The 16,486-nt window shown below is 37.8% G+C and overlaps 1 protein-coding gene across 2 annotated transcripts in view; it reads left to right on the top strand.

Moving 5' to 3' along the window:
• Window positions 1-10,500, top strand: part of SCP2 (sterol carrier protein 2) — a 51,915-nt gene extending 41,415 nt beyond the window's left edge. For both annotated transcript variants that reach the window (XM_054037255.1, XM_054037254.1), the window contains exons 14-16: window positions 3,249-3,378; window positions 6,073-6,152; window positions 9,623-10,500. In XM_054037255.1, coding sequence (XP_053893230.1) covers window positions 3,249-3,378; window positions 6,073-6,152; window positions 9,623-9,718 — 306 coding nt within the window. In that variant the 3' untranslated portion in view covers window positions 9,719-10,500. The remainder of the gene's footprint in view (window positions 1-3,248; window positions 3,379-6,072; window positions 6,153-9,622) is intronic.
• Window positions 10,501-16,486: the final 5,986 nt, after the last annotated feature.

Genomic DNA, 16,486 nt, shown 5'->3' with positions numbered 1-16,486 from the left:
AATTTCAACCCATCCTCCCTCCACCTCTGACAGGTTGCTGGGAGAAGAGCTACTCGTTATAGGCTCGATCCTGCAAGGTGATGAGCACATTGGCCCAGTCTATCAAAGCACTTGAGCATGTGCTTAATTTTAAGCGTATAAAAGTCCAGTTCTCTTCATTAGTAATATAAAGTTTGAAACTGATGTGATTTGTTGTGAATTTGCTAGGCTATGCTTCTGGTACACAGAAGGTGAAGTGAGTTACAAAAACACTTTGGTTACTCTAGAATATCAAATTGTTCTTTGTTCTTAAAACAATTTGCTCCCAGTTGCAGGCAGGTGCTAGTAGTTCACTGGGTTCTTTTAATATGGCCTCTCCATTACTGGAGGTTTGCAACTTTGGTAGCCCATTCTGTATGGTCCTCTGCTATTCTCTTTGTGGATGAATCGTCTTTTTGATCCACCCAAGATACCACATCATCCATCTAAATTCTTCTTTTTCTGCCTCACGTTCTTCTGTCATCAACTTTCCCTTCCAGTGCCTGTAAACATGCATCGCACTCTCAACCACTTAAAATATGGCCTGTAATAAAAACTTTCTTGTCAGAAAATCTAACTTTTGCTGAGTGCCAATCATTTCCAGTACTTTTTAGTTAGTTATGTGGTTTATATATGATATTTTCTGAATTCTTCTGTAACACCATAATTTGAAGGATTGAATTTTTGTTATTAAGAATTTTTGTTATTAATTCTTTGACTGTCCATGATTCACAGTTGTGATTTAACACAGACCAAATACAAGTTTTTATGAGTTGGAATTTAATCTTCAGATTCATGTCCCTTCTCATCAGATGTTTATTCTTCCAGAATGTCTTTTGCTCTAGCTGTACTGGTGCTGACTACAGTATCCAATCTTCCATCTTCTGGAATGATGCTTCCTAAGTAGCAATAATTTCTCACTTGCTGTATAGTTGTGCTGTTCACTGGAATCTTGCACGTTTTCCTAGGATCCTTGATACGCCCATAATTTTTGTCTTGTCCATATTGAACTCTGGGCCATATTCTTTGCCATATTTATATATAATCTTCACTAACTTCATCAGACCGTCTTCTGAATCAGCCAACAATATTGTCATCTGCTTAGCGAATGTTATTCACCCATTTTCCATTCATGTTAAAACCTTCTATTTCTTCAATTAATTTAATCAAATACTTGCCATGAATGTTGTATAATGTCACTGACTTTATTCAACCTTGTCTCACATCTTTCTTAACCTCCATTAGGTTTTCCATTTTCATCTCCCAATATAATTGCCTTCTAATGCCATTCATTACTGGGAGTTTGTACCCGTCGGTCCCTGCAGATCTTACTATATTGAGAAATTTGTAGTGGTTCCCTCAAAGGCTTTTTAGAAGTCAATGAAACACAAGTATGCTGTTTCCCCATTTCTATTGATTTTTCTAAGATAAGCTTCACGTTCATAATGCTGTTTATGGTGCCCTATTCATGTTTGATTCCATATTGTTGTTCACTTTCTTCCTTATCAATCTTTCCTTGTATTTGGTCTTGAACACCTCACAAAAGTGTCTTAGAGGCATGCGATACTAGTCTGATTGCTTTATAGTATTTACAATCCATAGTGGTGTTCTTTTTGGGGATTTTGATACACAGTGAAGTTGTTCATTCATACTCTTCATTACCTATGCCAGGGCTTTCAACCCTTCATCTCCTATGTTTTTTAACAATTCAGCTGGTATTTCATCACATCCTAGTGCTTTTCCATTCAGAAGCGTTTTTATTGCTGCCATGATTTCGTCATCAGTTGTTGGTGGGCTTCCCTGATTGATCTCTAGTTGAGGTTTTTCAGGCCTGTCATCATAGTTCCTTGATATATTTTTGCCATAACTCATTCTTGTCCTTTAGATATTGAGATATTGTCCATTTTTGTCCTTAAGGGTTGTATCGATCTCTTTTGTTTAATTAAAGTCTCTTATGTTTTTGATATATCTCACTTTGTTCTCCTTATCCACTTGTTCAATTTCTTTGTATTTCTCATTCAAACTTTGCTAATCTGTTGCATTTATGTGTTACTTTATTTAGTCTTTGATTTTCCTCCTTTTCCGTTGTTGATCTTTGTGTATTGTGCTCACCTAGTTACTGTTAATAATTTTCAGCTTTTATTTGGTGTTTGCTGCTTTCTATCTTGATATAATGAAAGAATGGTAATGTTGTGGAAAAACGACCATACGTTGTGTTTGGATCAGAACAAGCCTGAGGCTTCCTTTATTGAATACAAGCGTGCAGGGGGTGACAGCTATCGGAGCTGCCCCCCTGTTTCAAGGAACACACAAGCTTTTAAAGCTTAAAACCACAAACAAATTACACATACTTTCGTCTTAATTACCTTATTTGGAATACATTGCAAAATCAATACAGGTCAAAAGCAAAAAGAATAATCATATTCCCTTATTCGGCCTTTCCTGTTGTTATTCACAGTCTGGTTCTTTTGCGGTTTGACTTTTTTAACAGTACTATTGCGGTTATATATTTCTTAAGCTTGGCTATTGCAAATTGTTCTGTTTGGGGACTTTTCCATTCCACCTCTTCATGCCCCTTATACACAGAAAGCCATTGTTCTGTTTTGGGGACTTTCCATTCGGCCCTGAAAAAACGGAAACATGCTCGGCCAATATTTTAGGCCTACTAGCTTGACCAGAGTATTAAGGCCCCCTTTAGATTTTCCTCCACAGTAACATGGCCTTTTTCCAAGCTTAAAGCAAAAATTATAATAGGGCAAGCCTATAATTTCCAAGCAAGTATTAATATTTACCTGTTTTTATAATATATTTGATCTTTGCTTTTAAACTTATATTTGTAAATGGCAGTTATTTGAGACCTTGGAATTATTTGTTCTTTTTGTTTTTAGTAGACTTTTATCAGTGTGTTGGGAGGTGGTAACTCTGAAAAATGGGGAATGATTACATTAATTAAAGCAATTATATATTACCATTGGTCTCAAAATTAACAGATATTCAACTTCCAAAGAGTATTTATGTACAATATCTATAGTATATAAATTCAGGTTTGCGTGTGTTAAATTAAGCTTAGCAGAATGAATTGAATAGATCTTTAATAACAGGTTGAAAGTTTCATCTATTGCTACTTGTTGTAAACATCTGTTAAAACAAATTATTTTAATTGTGCCAAAGCCGATGGAATGAAGTGATTCACTTGTCCATCAAATGTAACTTATGCATAATCATTACAGGAAGGAGAACATTTTGTCAAGAAAATTGGTGGTATCTTTGCCTTCAAAGTAAAAGATGGTCCTGATGGTAAAGAAGCAACCTGGATAGTAGATGTGAAAAATGGTAAAGGCTCTGTAGATATTAATTCAGGTCAGTGCTGTTATCTCTACAGTATGTCTTTTGGTATAACCCATATTGTCAGAATGAAAGGGAACCATCAGGTCCTTGAAGGTTATGTACAAAATATGAACTTCTTTAGTTAAACAAGAACTACATTATTTTTAAAATCCCCACCTCATCATTGACAAATGAAGTTAAGTTTTAATCCTCATTGTTTGGATATGGCTAAGATTAAGTGCTGTTCCTCTTCTTCTCCTTCTGTCCTCATGATTCCTATGACACTTTTTTAAGACTTCCCAGTTAGATAAGGAGTATTTGAGGAGATTATAACATACATGACTCTTGGAAGGACCAATGCCAGAATAAACAAAACTGGGTAGCTACTACACCAGTGGATATCCTAGAAATGCCTGAATGGACAGATAGAAGATTGTTCTTGAAATTTGGGGGGCAGGCTTAATTGCAGCTGCAAATTGGAGCATGCCTGGCCCAGGTCCAGAATTGCTGCACCCACTGATTACAAGATAAATCAACATTGGCTGCATGGGTAAGGGTACAAAACTTGGTGGGGGAAATTATATATAATGGTATTACAGAAAGAGTGGAAGTATTTGACATTCTCTTCTCCACTGCTGTGGAGTAAAAATATCTCAAACTTGTTCACTGAATGTACTTCAGAGAATTGGATGGTTCATGTCTTTTTTGTAATTTTGTCCTTGGACATAAATCTGCAGCTGAGTTAACAGAATTTAAATAAGGTATTGTTAGTTGAAGGAGAAGATGTTTTCAGTCGTTATTCTTTCTGTTATGAATGCATTAAAGAACAATGCTATATATATAGATACTGGCCTATCTTTTGTCATAATTAAAATCCACTCAAGAAAGTCAGTGAAAACTCGTGGTTACAGATACAGATGAAATAGTTGATAACATTTTCAGCTGGCTTATGGTTAAGGAGATCTTGAAATCTCCTGGGGTTGCACTAACTCAGCAGCTGTGGCTGTGAGCTTTTTGTTAAGAAATGTACAAAGGAAAACAGAACACGCACGCCTCCTCTTGAAAAGCTCTGGGCAGGAAATGCCTCAACTTGGAGTTTGTGTAGGAACTGCCTCAGGAGAAAATAAACATCTAATCCAAGTTAAAGTTTTTATTTCTGCTTAAAAATTAAGTTCACAATATAAATCAAAAGGGTGAAAAAATATGAATCTAACTCCTGGAGTTAACTTTTAACTAATCACATAAGGATCTGTTTCTCAGTGAATGGGGAATTAAATAATGTTTCCCAAACCTAATACGAAATAATACTTCTTAGTTTTCAGCACCTTTCACAAATATTAAAATCCCCTATGTAGTTCCAAGAGCAGAACAGGAAGTGACATTTCCCTTCCCTGCAAATGAGCATCAAGCTTGTTCTGGGGGACTAGGTAGAGTAGATGTTGTCATGCCCATTGAAGGTGAAGTTCTGTGCTGCATTTCTAAAGGTACATCTACACTGTGATAAAAGACCCGTGGCACTGCCGCAGCTGGCTAAGGTCAGCTGACTCAGGCTTGAGCTGCAGGGCTATAAAATTGCTATGTTGATCCTCTGGTTAGAGCGTGGGCTCTGGATCCTCCTCCCTCGCAGCATTTCAAAGTCTGGCTCCAGCCAGAACCCAAACGTCTATACTGCAATTTTTAGTCCCACAGCCCATGCCCTGTGAGTCCGAGTCAGCTGACCTGAGCCAGCTGCAGGTCTTTGATTCCAATGTAGACATACCCTCAGAGGTATAAACACAAAACTCGCAAACCAGGAGAAGGGGAGGCCTTAAGAGGCCCCTGATCCCTCCTGATCCTAGGCAGCTCTGGGGGCTGTGGTGGCCCCTAGGATCACTGTCGCACTGCATGCTGGACCCCACATCTGATGTTTCCCTCCCACATTTGGCACACCCCCTGTAGTTGGGCATATGTGAAGAGGTCCTCATAAGACAGTTTTATAGTTGTTTTTCTGCAGTGCCAGCAATAGTGAAATCCCAACCAGCCAGGACTTCTAGAGGCCATTTATGTCTGATCCTTTCCCCAGCATAAAGGGGCTAAAGTGTGGTTGAGGATCTCTCCCTCATCTCAGTTGAGATTAACAATTGTGATGGATTATTGCGGTGGACTCGAATCCTTTTGGAACTGGATTGTGATCACAGACTCACTTTACAGGCCCCAAACAGTCCTCAGATATTAGCAACTTCCAGTCGGCAGTGACCTGGGTCTGATTTGTACTAGCAGTCTAGAGAAAGATTTTAAATCTTATTGCTGTACTCCAGCCCATCTAATCCCAGTGCCCTTTATTATTAATGGGCTTATTTTTGTAGCAAATGCTTTAATACTTAGATTTAAATACTGCCTGACTATATGGGCTATATTGTAAAGCCCTCTCTGGGACGCCTGCTGATCCTTATGTAACAGGGTTTCTCAATCAAGTTCCCTCTGACACTTACCTACAAATATTTGTTAGTGATTATGCAGTACCTGCTATACCTGCTAATGAGGCTCGCTCATATTTTATCCCTTCCTTCCAACTTCTGCTGAGCTCTGTTAATAAGCAGCATGTGACCCTGTAGACCATGACTTCTTTTAATATCATTCCACTACTCTACATTCTCAGGCGCTTTAATGTGACTCATGCCTGAGAGTGCTCTGTCTCTCTCAACTTGAAGCTAAACAGTCAAACTCTGTCTCTGTTATGTGTTACAGATAAGAAAGCTGACTGTATAATTACAATGGCTGATTCTGACTTGTTGGATTTAATGACGGGCAAAATAAATCCACAGACAGTAAGTAAAATGAAGATTAAATGAAAAGATGAATATCTAGAATTGTTTTTATTTTGCATAGGCTATGAAGCAACACCTTTATTTTTTTTCTGGATTCTTTTGGCTAAGTGATCAATACTTTTTTATGCAAGAGTATTTTTTGAACACCTATTAGCTCTAAAGGATAGCAAATATAGGTTTTTACACTAATGTACTTCCAGTGTACTTGGCAGAATGTTTACCTGGCAATCAGTAAGTGCAATGAATACATTTCCTGTTTGGAATTGCTTCATTATTCAGCCTTATGATGACAAGGCTACATGCTGAAGAAATGAATAGCAGAAAGTACACTAGTCACAGAACACCTAAGTACTGAACAGTCTAAAACAAGGCAGTTACTGTGCCACAATTCTAAGATTCTGTAGGTGCTTTAGTCATATATTCCTTCTAAAAATGTTACTCATTCTTGAAACTGTTTATTAAATTCCTGCTGTTTTGTAACTGCACTACTGGGACATTTAGAAAATTATTAAAGTGCCACTCACAGTTCCATAGTTAAGGGTGAATTGAGCATTTTTGCACTTAAACCAGAGATTCAACCAGGTTGTAGTGTACGAAGAATACAGCATATCCTCACCAAAATCACAGCATTCACTCTTTGAATACAGACTACAATTTTGTGAGACTTTACAAGCAAATATATTAGTTTACAAGCAAATTTTATTACTTTAAAATGAGTCCTTTGAGTAATTTAGCACCTGATGTTGGACCTTATCTTTGTCCTGAATAATTTAATAATGGAATAACACAGATGTTTTACACTTTTCTGATATTTAAAAACTCACTGAAATCTTATGTGCAGGCTATTTTTGTAGACAATTTTAGGATTAATGGTCATTTTTCCCCCTGTTCTTCATAAGTGGTAGTTTCTCCTTGAAGAATTTTGTTCTTCTGCATAGAATTTTACACAGAACTGGTCTCTTTCAAAATGGCTGTCATCTCCCATTATTTTCAATAGGATGGAAGACATTGGCTGTTCTCAGATGGTCATTTTTATAAGGGATTGTTTCCCATAGTGTTCCTCTCTGCCTTCTGATAGTGTAGGGAGCTTCACTTATTGGAAACAAGTGTTGGCAGTGGTCAGTTTGACTGAGGGTGGCAGCTAATGCTCTGTCCCATTGAAAACCATGGGTGAGGATGGCCATTGAGAAAGAGGGCGATTCTTGAGTCTCTCCGATTTTTATTAATCAGCCTCTGTGACAGATAAACTTTCATTTTTTAAATAAAGGCAAAAAAGACCATTAATCCTAAAAATTTGTTTTGAAAAGCTACACATTATACTGGATGTACTCACCAGATAGGCCAGGAGGGGAAATTTGAGGTCTGAAGGTTGCAGGAGAAGAGGAGGGGGAAATTAGTATCTGTATGCAGGGGATTGTGGGGTGCACAAAGGAGGGAGAAACTGGTGTTGTGTACAGGGAGATAGAGGCAGGCACAAGCAGCAGGGAGAATTTAGGCAAGAAGAGAGAGAAAGAAACAGAGGTACACGCTGTGGCTGTTTTGTGCTGCTCTGGTGATGCAAAGCAGCTGTAAAAAAAAAATCAAACCCTCCCCCCCACCCCACCCCAAAAAAACCAATTGAATTGGGCAGTATGCTCTTGCTGATTTGCTGTGCTTCAGAGTGGCATAAAGCCATCAGAACATACTGGGGAATCTGGCCTAAAAGTTTAAATCATTTTTAATTTTAAGTTGATACCCTGAGATATTTCTGATGATTTGAAAATATAAAGTAACATTCTCTTTGGGATTCTTGCTTGCAGTTCATATACAATGCTTTTTGTCTGGGAATTCCCTTGAGTTTTATTATTAAAATTACTCAAGGAAATTCCCAGACTAACAGTGTGATAAAATGGAGCTAAGGTTGAATTTACCCACCACTAATTTAGGGTAAAATACATTATCGGGATTTTCTAATTATCCCAAATAACAAATGTTGCAAACCCAGGAATTCAGATTTAACCTTAAACTTAAATATCCAAATATGTGAAAGTACAGAAATCCAAACAACCTTAACTGTCCTGTACTGATACAATATGGGGGTGAGAGAAAAAAATCTCTTTACAAATCTGTTTAATCTGATCAGGCACCACGTAACCCTAAAGTGCCTTTATCAGAATCATATCGTTACTGTGTTGTGTCACTACAGAGAAGTTAATGTTGTTTGGGGACAGTAGTACCAATAATGCTCAATCTGGGAAGGCTTTTCAGCTGATGTTAAGCATGTTCCACTGTGAGCTCCAGTGTGTAGCCTATGAATCACTTCTGAGGAGGCTTCATGGCATACAGAAAGGCATACATGCAGTCTGAAATGAAAAAAAGTCATAGTTAGCCATCCCATTCAATTTGGGAATGTCTGGCTTTCCTCATCACCAGCCCCCTCCAACATACATGATGGTGGCTTAATGAAATTTATGAAAATTAAAAAAAAAAAGAACAGGAGTACTTGTGGCACCTTAGAGACTAACAAAAGGTGCCACAAGTACTCCTGTTATTCTTTTTGCGGATACAGACTAACACGGCTGCTACTCTGAAACATGAAAATTAACTTTTCTCTTTGCACTGTGTACTTGCTATGCAAAGCTGAGAATATCACAAACAAACAACAACCCCAAAACTTTTTTGCCAAGCTTGGTAAGATATTTCGATAGAATATTGAAATCCTAATTTTTCCAAATACAGTTTTGTTTTCCAATATTTCTATGTAATTTGTCTGAAGTAACCATTAACTCTGTTTTGTGGTCTGTCACTGAAATTTCAGGGGTTCTGACATGCTTTTGTGGAGTCCAAGTCCTTCCTTATGTAGGAAAAGAGACTTCTGACATTTAATATACTTAACTGCTTAGATACCACAATTACGTAGCACTATATATAAACTTCAGGAAGTTCCATCAGGCCCTGATCCTGAAAAGATTTACATATGCGCTTAACTTTACGTATGTGAATCATTTCATTGATTTTATTGGGACTGCTCACATGCATACATTTCTCCAGGATTGGGACCTAATTCTCAAAGGCCTGTATTCTAGATATTCTGTTCATTCTTCACAGACAGTTGGGGTTGGCGATTTCCTTTATAATCACATTTTGGATTCAGTATTTAAAAGGTACAAAACATAAAGCAGTCTATAATGCAGCATTTTCACATGGGGAATTGTTATATGCCTGCTTCTCTAAAATTTTTTTCCCTTTCCTCGATTCTTTAACTGAGTCTACATGTAAGTGCCGCAGAGGTGATGTGTTTAGTCTGTAAAGAAATTACAGCCCATGCTACAAAGTCTTTATATTCTGTATTGCCATACTGTTTAAAACTCCGAATATTAAGTATAAACTTTGGATGAAGTGGTGCACTAAGGACAAGACATGGTCACCTAAAAGGATTAGAAGCATCAAAACCAAAGGACAAAATAATAATCTTCACTTCCTCTTTGCAGGCTTTCTTTCAAGGTAAATTGAAGATTTCTGGGAACATGGGCATGGCTATGAAGCTTCAGAGCCTACAGCTTCAGCCAGGCAAAGCTAAACTTTGAATTCATTTGACTGCACTTCACACACAAGACTTGATATATATATTTGTCAAAATTCAGAGTGGAACTAGACATTGAAAGTAACAGTGGTACAGGTTTTTCTAAATTTGGGTAATCAAATCCATCTTTCCTAAACTTAATAGAACGTTAATAGAGATTTAAGTACTGTCTTGCTGAACTCCATATATCTGTCTAGTGCAAAGTGAATGTAGTAATTGTGACTTTAGACTAAACTGAGGCATTCATGGTTATAAACAGTGTAATGCAAGGAATTATATTAACAACATTTGGTGATAACCAGTCTGAATTTTTTTTTAAAAGCCTTACGTATTTTTAATGAGAGAGGTCACTTTGCTGTCATTGAACTTAAATCTAACAAATTGGTTCTTTAATTAAAATTATTTTGAGAGGAATCTCCACAGCCACATAACTCTTTTTAAACTCTTAGGAATCTGCTTTTAAAATATTTTCCATTCTACTGCTTTGGAAATTTAAAAAAAAAAAAAAAAAAAAAAAAAAATTCAAAATTAGTGGTCAGACCAAGATTTGCTTTGAAATTCACAGCATTAATTGTAACACCTCATCACCTTGAAATAAGATTGAGAGGAAAATCAGATAGCATCTGCTTTGGTTAAATACTTATTGATAAAATGTTCCTAGAGCTGATAATTCTTAAGTTCTTACCGAATACTGTAAAAAATTCTTATTCCTTTTTATTCGGTTTTGGAGAAATAATGTATTCTGGTCAAATGTTTAATAGAAAATTAAATATGCTTTTCCTATTCTGTGTGGCTTTTTTGTCAGATTTTATTATACAAATCGATTTTCATGGTGCATGCTGTGAGGACTATTGGGGCCAGTTTTTCTATGGACCACCACCAAGTGGGTGACAGAGTAGTCTGTTATCTACTGCAGGATTCATTGTAGAGAACCCAGTGTCTGGGGAAGAATATCTCACATAATGTTCTGATTTTATATATTTGTTGGCTAAACTAAACAAGCAAAAAGCATAAAGTACATATAAACAAATCAGATCCCTGGCTGGGGTGATTTAGTTGGGGTTGGTCCTGCTTTGAGCAGGGGGTTGGACTAGATGACCTCCTGAAGTCTCTTCCAACCCTAATCTTCTATGATTCTATGAAATTAAAATAAAATGAATTAACATCAAATCTTTGAATTAATCTAAGTATCAGTTTGATTAAATCATACCAAATAAACCTAAAATTCTAAAAAAGCTTTACCTAATCATTTGGAAGACAGTCTTAGCTATCAGCCCCAAAATAATAGGACATTGTCAATTTCAATGCCAACTGATATATTTGTCATAGCAACAGGAAGGGTCAAATCACTCCCAGGTTGAAATTTTCTGATGCCCAATGTGGCATTCCCTGCCCAAATGACAGATGATTAGGCAACAATCTTTCCCATCTCCTCTAAAACAGTTACAAAAATTTAGATGAAAATAAGTTTCAGGGTTTAAGCATATGACCCTGAAATATGTGCGATCCTTTAGATAGCAATGCTAACCTGGGGCAGTTTTAGGTGTTTGAGGAAATACTCTATGGATTCTATCCACATGCCCACTACCAGCCATCTTCTGGAGTTAAAAAAAAAAAAAAAACAAACAACAACCCAAAACCCAAGTACAAGCATGTTAAGATAGAGGTATCCCTATACTAGTAAAAAATGGGAAAAGAATACAAAACCAAAAAGGCTGATATTCAGGGTGGTTTTCATTCAGCTTCATGAGGCTGGTATGTGGTTGAAAAGATTAGCTGGTGGGTTTGTTAGCTCAGTTATTAAACGTCAACAGAGTTGCTGACTGGCTAGAGGTCACTTGGTTGTAGCTGCTGTATTCCAGACATTGCTGTCTGCCTGCCCCCTTTTGTCAGTCATGTGGCAGCATATGGCAAGAGGCCAGCAGCGATCGCCAGAAGCAGTGGTTTCTTCTTTACTTTCATTTTTTTGAAGATTGTGGTCTGACTGGTTCTTACCCTTTGGAGCTACTCGAGAATTTCTTGGCAAATCCAAATGAGCAACTTCCCTTCAGAAAACACTGCCCTTATCCAATGGGGTTTGGATAGATCTCCTTTATGCAAACAAATAACTGCCCAATGCTACTAATTTCAAGCACAGAAAGTTTATAGATCAAAAACATACCCAGTCACCAGGCTCATGGGTATTTTGACACATTTGACAGTCATGGGCCTATCTGCAGACGATATCTCAACCATCCTAAAACAATCCTTACTTGAAAATAATCCAAATTAGCAAAAACTGGAACTGAAGTCAGAGAAAGCAATCTCTTGCATTTAATCATGCACTTATTCTTAAGACTAAGTGACTGTTCCTGTTCTACAAAACTTCCCTTTTACATTTTGGTACTCAGCAGATGAACTCTGAACAGCATTTTTGACACACAGTTTCAGTGAAAGATTAGATTTGAACTCTTTCAGAGCAAAAAGTCTTTTAAAATTTCAATTTGGTACTCCAGTTTTCAAGGCCTCTATCTGCCGCATAATGTTTGCTCCTGATATATAGGAACTGCAGACGAAGTATTTACTGAACCCTTTAGAATGATAAAGGAAATGGATGTAATTGGTATACGCACAAGATACAGTACATTGTAATAATGACACATTCTAATTGTACCTACATTAAAATAATGCAGGCTATATTGTTGCATAAACATAAACAGAACTCCACTCTGGAATCCTCAGAGTGTTCTGCTCAAAACTGAAGCCACAAGATGATCCAGTGAAACAAAATCACAACATTGGGGATCTTGCCATGTGTTGTGATACTGCCAGTTTCTTCCATTGGTATAGTCATTGTCATGTTATAATAGTACCTTACATTCCCACTGTACTTCTGAATACATTCAGAAAAGAGAGTTACATTTTACGGTATGCTCAATCTAATGGTTTCTGAAACAATGATTAAAATGGTTTGGTCCTGGCTACGCTTGCAGTTAACCTTGGTTTCCAGAGCTGGTTCACCTGCCCCTTTCACCAGTGGGTAAACTTCCTAGTATAAACAAGGTAGGTAATGAACTGATCCAGATCACAGCAATTGTTAACAATCAAGGATTGGGACAGAAACACTCACTTTCAAATAGAGATGATGTAAATAGCATAACATGGATATAAAAGGAAAGCCTGCTTGACATGCAAAAGAAATTTGCGCAGAGTTTGGTTCACTTTTATCAAGTACGCTGGAAAGGGATGCAGGGGAAGAAATGTTTGCCACCGAGTTGAAGAGCATCCAGATCTAAGACCTGAATTTGCAGAGAAATCCTAGGTTTTACACAAGGCCCTGGTCTTTCAGTTGGAATGTTGATTTTTCTCCAGCGCTTCAGAACAGCAGCCAAAGGGCAGAAATACCTTGGAATTCTCACACTACTGTCTCAATCCTTCTGCTGTTCTCCCTCCTCATCTCCTTGTCATAACTTGTATTAAAGGAGGAAAATCCTTCACTCTTTCTCCACTACTATACTACTGGATGTAATGCAAATAAGATACACATTTCCTTAATGTCTCTTTTATTGGGCTTCTTCTAAAACCCCTCAGGCTTGGAGAAATTAAGTAGCCCAAGCTTTGCTCTTAGCAGCACATCATATGCTAGCACCACTGTACAGTCATAGTTAAGGCTGTGTTCAGTTTTGCAGTTAAAATGGAAGTTCAAGCTTGTTTTGTGGGAAAAACAGTGCATCTGCCCCAAACTTTCAGCATATAATCTCCTGAGTATAGCTTGAATTTTCTGAACAATTTCAAGAAAATTGTTTAACTTCTTCCCCAAATACGAATGAGTGTTTTTCCAGAATAGAGAGTAGGAGTGAATGCTGGGGGAAGTTTGGCTCTTAATGTTGGTGGTGGTCTTGGGAAGGCGATATTGACAAGTTGGCATCCTAACGGGCAGAGTTAAGGTTGTGCAGTGTTGGCATTGTTATAAAGGTCATTCTGGTAGTGAGATGTGTGTCTTTTGGGTTGAAGAATAAAAGGTATATTGTGTTGGATGATTTAACTTTGTTTTCTTGGTTTTGTGTTAGGTGTGTTGTGTATAGAGAAACCTTAACTCTCACAACAGTGTTTTTGTGTACTATATTAGAAATAGGCAAACACCATCAGGATTCCCCCGTTGTGCAATGTTCTTACCTTTTACAGCCACAACAATCTGATCACATGGGATGTTTACCCCCATCTTATCCTAATAGAGAACAATCTGTTCAAGTGTTAGTGAGAGGTGAAAACCAGTAAGTTCCCTGCTTATGTGTGGTAGAATGAAATTCCTTCATGACCCCAAATTTGGTGGTGATTTAAACTCTGCTTGTGCCCAAGAATCACTTGCTTCATACACTGGTGATGGGAAATGGGGGCAAGTCCTTCTTTGATGTAACCTAAACTTGGTTTGCATGTGTCTTTCATTTCCAGACTGCCCATGTGTTTCTCATATGTTGCATAAAATAAATAGATTACCGAAGCCTTTGTCACCTCTTTAAGAACCTATACATGCAAGAAGATTCCCTGTTTGCTTCCATAACCTTGTCTTCTCCAAACAACGTAGGCTTAAGCTCTTTACCATCTCATAACTAAGATCCTCCAGGCCTTTTGATCATCTGTTTTCCTGATCTTCAGAATGTGTGCATCTCTACATTGACAGAGTGCTCCAAACTGGATGAAGTGGTGGAACTCTGGCAAGCTGCTATTTCAAGTACCTTATAATCTTTTTGTGTTAGTCTGATTCCTTTCCCCCATCTCTCTGATTCTCCCTTGCAGGCAGTGAAGTATTGCACTGGAAATGTTTGACTACTGGCTTCTTCTATATAGTGAAAATAACTTTTGGTATTAAAGGCCTTAAAAAAACCCAACATTTCTCCTTCAGGCTTAGTAGTTTCAGGTTCCCAGCTCATATGAGCAGAAATTTCAGCTTCAGCAATTAAACCTTATAAAGTTTCCCCTTTGTTTGTGGGCATCAATGAATTATCTTTTTCTTTTTGAAATATGTCACTATTTTTATCAACTGAAATTAAGCTGTTGATCATTTAACCACTGGTAAAGAAACACTGTCAGAGTTGGCAGACCTAATCTTTTCATCTTTATATGTTTGCAAAGTCCATGTAATTTTTATATATGAATTTTTGTATTAAAAATGTGCAAAACACATGTTTCAGTACATGTAGAAAATCAAATCCATGTCTCCATGGCTGAGCTGATGAGCAGAGCTGTGTCTAACTCAGCAGATTTGGCTTGCAGGAATTTGTTACTATTCAGAGCCCCTGATTTTTTTGTTTTGTTTTCTGTCTCCTTGAATTTTGGATTTGAACCTAGCTGTTTTGCCTGATTTGAAGACAAAGCTAAGCACCGTGGAATTTTGATAGATCCACCTAAAACCATAGGCCTAACTGCTCAAAAGTGATTAGTGATTTTGGGTGCCCAACTTGAGACACTTAAAGGGGAGATGATTTTCAGAGTGTAGGAGCTCAGCGCTTTCTGAAAATTAGGCCACTTTAAGGTGTCTCAATTTGGGCACTTAAAATCACGAATCACCTTTGAAAATGTAGGCCCTACATTCAGTGCAGGATCACAAACTCTTGATAACGCCTCTCCCAAATCAGGCACATTTGCTAGAGCACTCTCCATAGCTGCATGAGTGCGCATGAACAACAGGTCTGGGATATTTAGGGAAAGAGGTTTTGGCTTCAAGTTTCTACAGTTTTATAAGTTGTCAGACAGGGCTGGCCCTATGATTAGCATGGCCACATGGGAAGGATGGCATGCAGGTCCATTTTGAAGTGGGGACAGGATTGGACAGATGGATGGATCATATTTTGTTATACTAATGGGAGTATGTGCTCATTTTTATAGGGAAGATGGAAGGGTTTGGTGAATCGTGGAGGGAGGTCAGGTTGCTTGTGACTAGTGGGGAGTATGGATGAAGAGGCTTAGTCAGCAGGAGGAGGAGGAAGGAAGGTTTATGGCAACTGGGTATGTGTGTGTTGAAGCCAACCATCCACTCTTTGGGGCCGTGTCAGGCTGTGGTTCTCAACCAGGGATACACATACCACTGGGGGGTACATCAACTCATCTAGAGATTTGCTTAGTTTTAGAACAGGCTATATAAAATGCATTAGCAAAGTCAGTACAAACTAAAATTTCATACAGACAATGACTAGTTTATACTGCTCTATATACTATACACTGAAATGTAAGTACAATATTTATATTCCAATTGATTTATTTTATAATTGTATGGTAAAAATGAGAAAGTCAGCGATTTTTCAGTAATAGTGCACCATGACACTTTTGTGTTTTTACATCTGATTTTGTAAGCAAGTAGTCTTTAAGTGAGGTGAAAGATAAATCAGATTCCTGAAAAGGATACAGTAGTCTGGAAAGATAGAGAGCCACTAGTGTAAGGCATATTGCAGACTGCTGGGAGGAAAAGTTCTTGGTAGCAAATAATCAACACAAGCATGAGGCTGTGTGTGACCATCCTCTTGACACATACCCACTTCATAGCTGATCATTTTAGATTGTAAACTTCCTCGAGCGGGGACTTTCTCTCCTCTGATTTATATGGTGCCGAGCTGAATATCAGCTCACAATAAATGGAGACTAATAATGCCCAGGACTAGACTGGCAGATAAAAGGCAGGGGAAAAAATCTCTTTAATTATGAAAAATCAATACTCGAGGGAAGCAAACCACATGTAGAGCACAAATGCTGAAGAGCAACTCAGTGTGGTATGGAACCAGTTCTTAGAGTACTTAAA

This window comes from Malaclemys terrapin, chromosome 8 (assembly GCF_027887155.1).
Source record: "Malaclemys terrapin pileata isolate rMalTer1 chromosome 8, rMalTer1.hap1, whole genome shotgun sequence".
NCBI classification, from domain to species: Eukaryota; Metazoa; Chordata; order Testudines; family Emydidae; genus Malaclemys; species Malaclemys terrapin.
Note: the sequence above shows the minus strand (reverse complement) of the source record. Positions and strands in the feature narration are given on the sequence as shown.